The sequence below is a fragment of the Austrofundulus limnaeus genome, unplaced genomic scaffold, assembly GCF_001266775.1.
Source record: "Austrofundulus limnaeus strain Quisiro unplaced genomic scaffold, Austrofundulus_limnaeus-1.0 Scaffold1671, whole genome shotgun sequence".
Classification (NCBI taxonomy): domain Eukaryota; kingdom Metazoa; phylum Chordata; class Actinopteri; order Cyprinodontiformes; family Rivulidae; genus Austrofundulus; species Austrofundulus limnaeus.
The window spans coordinates 21135-22633 of record NW_013954073.1 but is presented as its reverse complement, the minus strand read 5'-3'; the positions used below and the strand labels follow the sequence as shown (position 1 = coordinate 22633).

Genomic DNA, 1499 nt, shown 5'->3' with positions numbered 1-1499 from the left:
AGACCACCCCACATCAGGACAGACCTGGTCCACCCCTGGAGCCCTTCCCAGACCACCCCACATCAGGACAGACCTGGTCCACCCCTGGAGCCGTGCCACCTCGAAGCTTTAACCACCTCAGCTCCAGTTATGGACAGACCAACCCTGAAGACCTCAGACTCTGCTTCCTCCAGAGAAAACATGCCGGTGGGGTTGAGGAGGATTCCTCCCACCTCCTGATGACATCACAGGTTGAGGTCAACATCACCCCTCCTTCACTGAACAGGGTTAGTGCTCTTTAACAGATTCAGTTCTTTCTACAGTTAACTTGTTCAAATCACAGAATATAATTTATAATTTCATATATTTCTTACCTTTTACAACAGTCAAACTGATACATTGTTTTATATCATTGAACGGTCCAGATATCGCCACTCTGCAGCTGTATGTTCCTCCATCTTCCTCTGTCAGGTTCAGGATGGTCAGAGACACGTCTCCTTTATCCATCTGACTCAGTAACTGGTACCTGTTGGAGGTTCTGGATGTTACTTTGTGTCCGTCTGTAAAGATCAGATGATTTGAGCCACATTCGCCCCATTTGGGTAAATCTCCTTTAACCCAACAAGCTTTTGCCACGCCATGATGGTTTGTGTCATATTGACAGGGTAGAATGACCATCTGACCCGTTTGTCCAACAGCTGTCCTGCTGTCACATCCAGCACCTGTCCACACAGAGACACAGGTTCAGCAGCAGGAGGACCACTGTCCTCTATGTTTCTACAGATCTGAGTATTACTAGCTGCAGGGGTGAGGCTGGGCCAACGCCTGTACGTCAGAGAAACAAGAAGATCAATCAGAGACAAACTGAACAGAAGAGTTTCCTCATTAGATGTTTATCTGCTGCAGGTCTGCAGGTCTGCAGGTCTGCAGGTCTACCTGCAGACCCCTCCCCTGTGCTTCATCTCAAACTGAGCTGCTGTACAAAATAACTGACCGTCTAAAGTTCAGTCAAATAATTAGAAATAAAAGACAAATCAAAGTGGGTCCTCTGGACCATTTCTGAAACATTTCATCTGAAGAAGTCTCTTGGAGGACAGACAAACCGTTTCACTGAAGAAGAACATCCAGAGGACCKACTCATTCTGTCTCTTTGATTTGTCTACCTGGATTACTGAGATGCATCAGGACAATAAACAAAGTTAGTTTCATCAACACAACCAATCAGAAGCTACCTGAGAGCAGAGCGAAGAGCAGCACCACCACCATCATCATCATCATCATCATCTGAACTTCAAACAAGCAGCTGCTGGGACCACATTCTGCTCTGACAGGAAGTCTCAAAGTCCCACCCAGTTCAGCTTCCCCTTCTGGGTCTGACGTCTAATTACAGCACAGCTGGGCCGGTCCCTGCAGCACCAGCTGGACCAGACGGTCCCTGCAGCACCAGCTGGACCAGACGGTCCCTGCAGCACCAGCTGGACCAGACGGTCCCTGCAGCACCAGCTGGACCAGACGGTCCC

At 48.7% G+C, this 1499-nt stretch overlaps 1 protein-coding gene across 1 annotated transcript in view; it reads right to left on the bottom strand.

Annotated features, from left to right (window-relative positions):
• Positions 1–1492, bottom strand: part of LOC106536064 (T-cell immunoglobulin and mucin domain-containing protein 4-like) — an 11283-nt gene extending 9791 nt beyond the window's left edge. The window contains exon 1 of the mRNA XM_014033233.1: positions 354–1492. Within this exon, the coding sequence (XP_013888687.1) occupies positions 354–657 (304 nt within the window). The 5' untranslated portion in view covers positions 658–1492. The remainder of the gene's footprint in view (positions 1–353) is intronic.
• Positions 1493–1499: the final 7 nt, after the last annotated feature.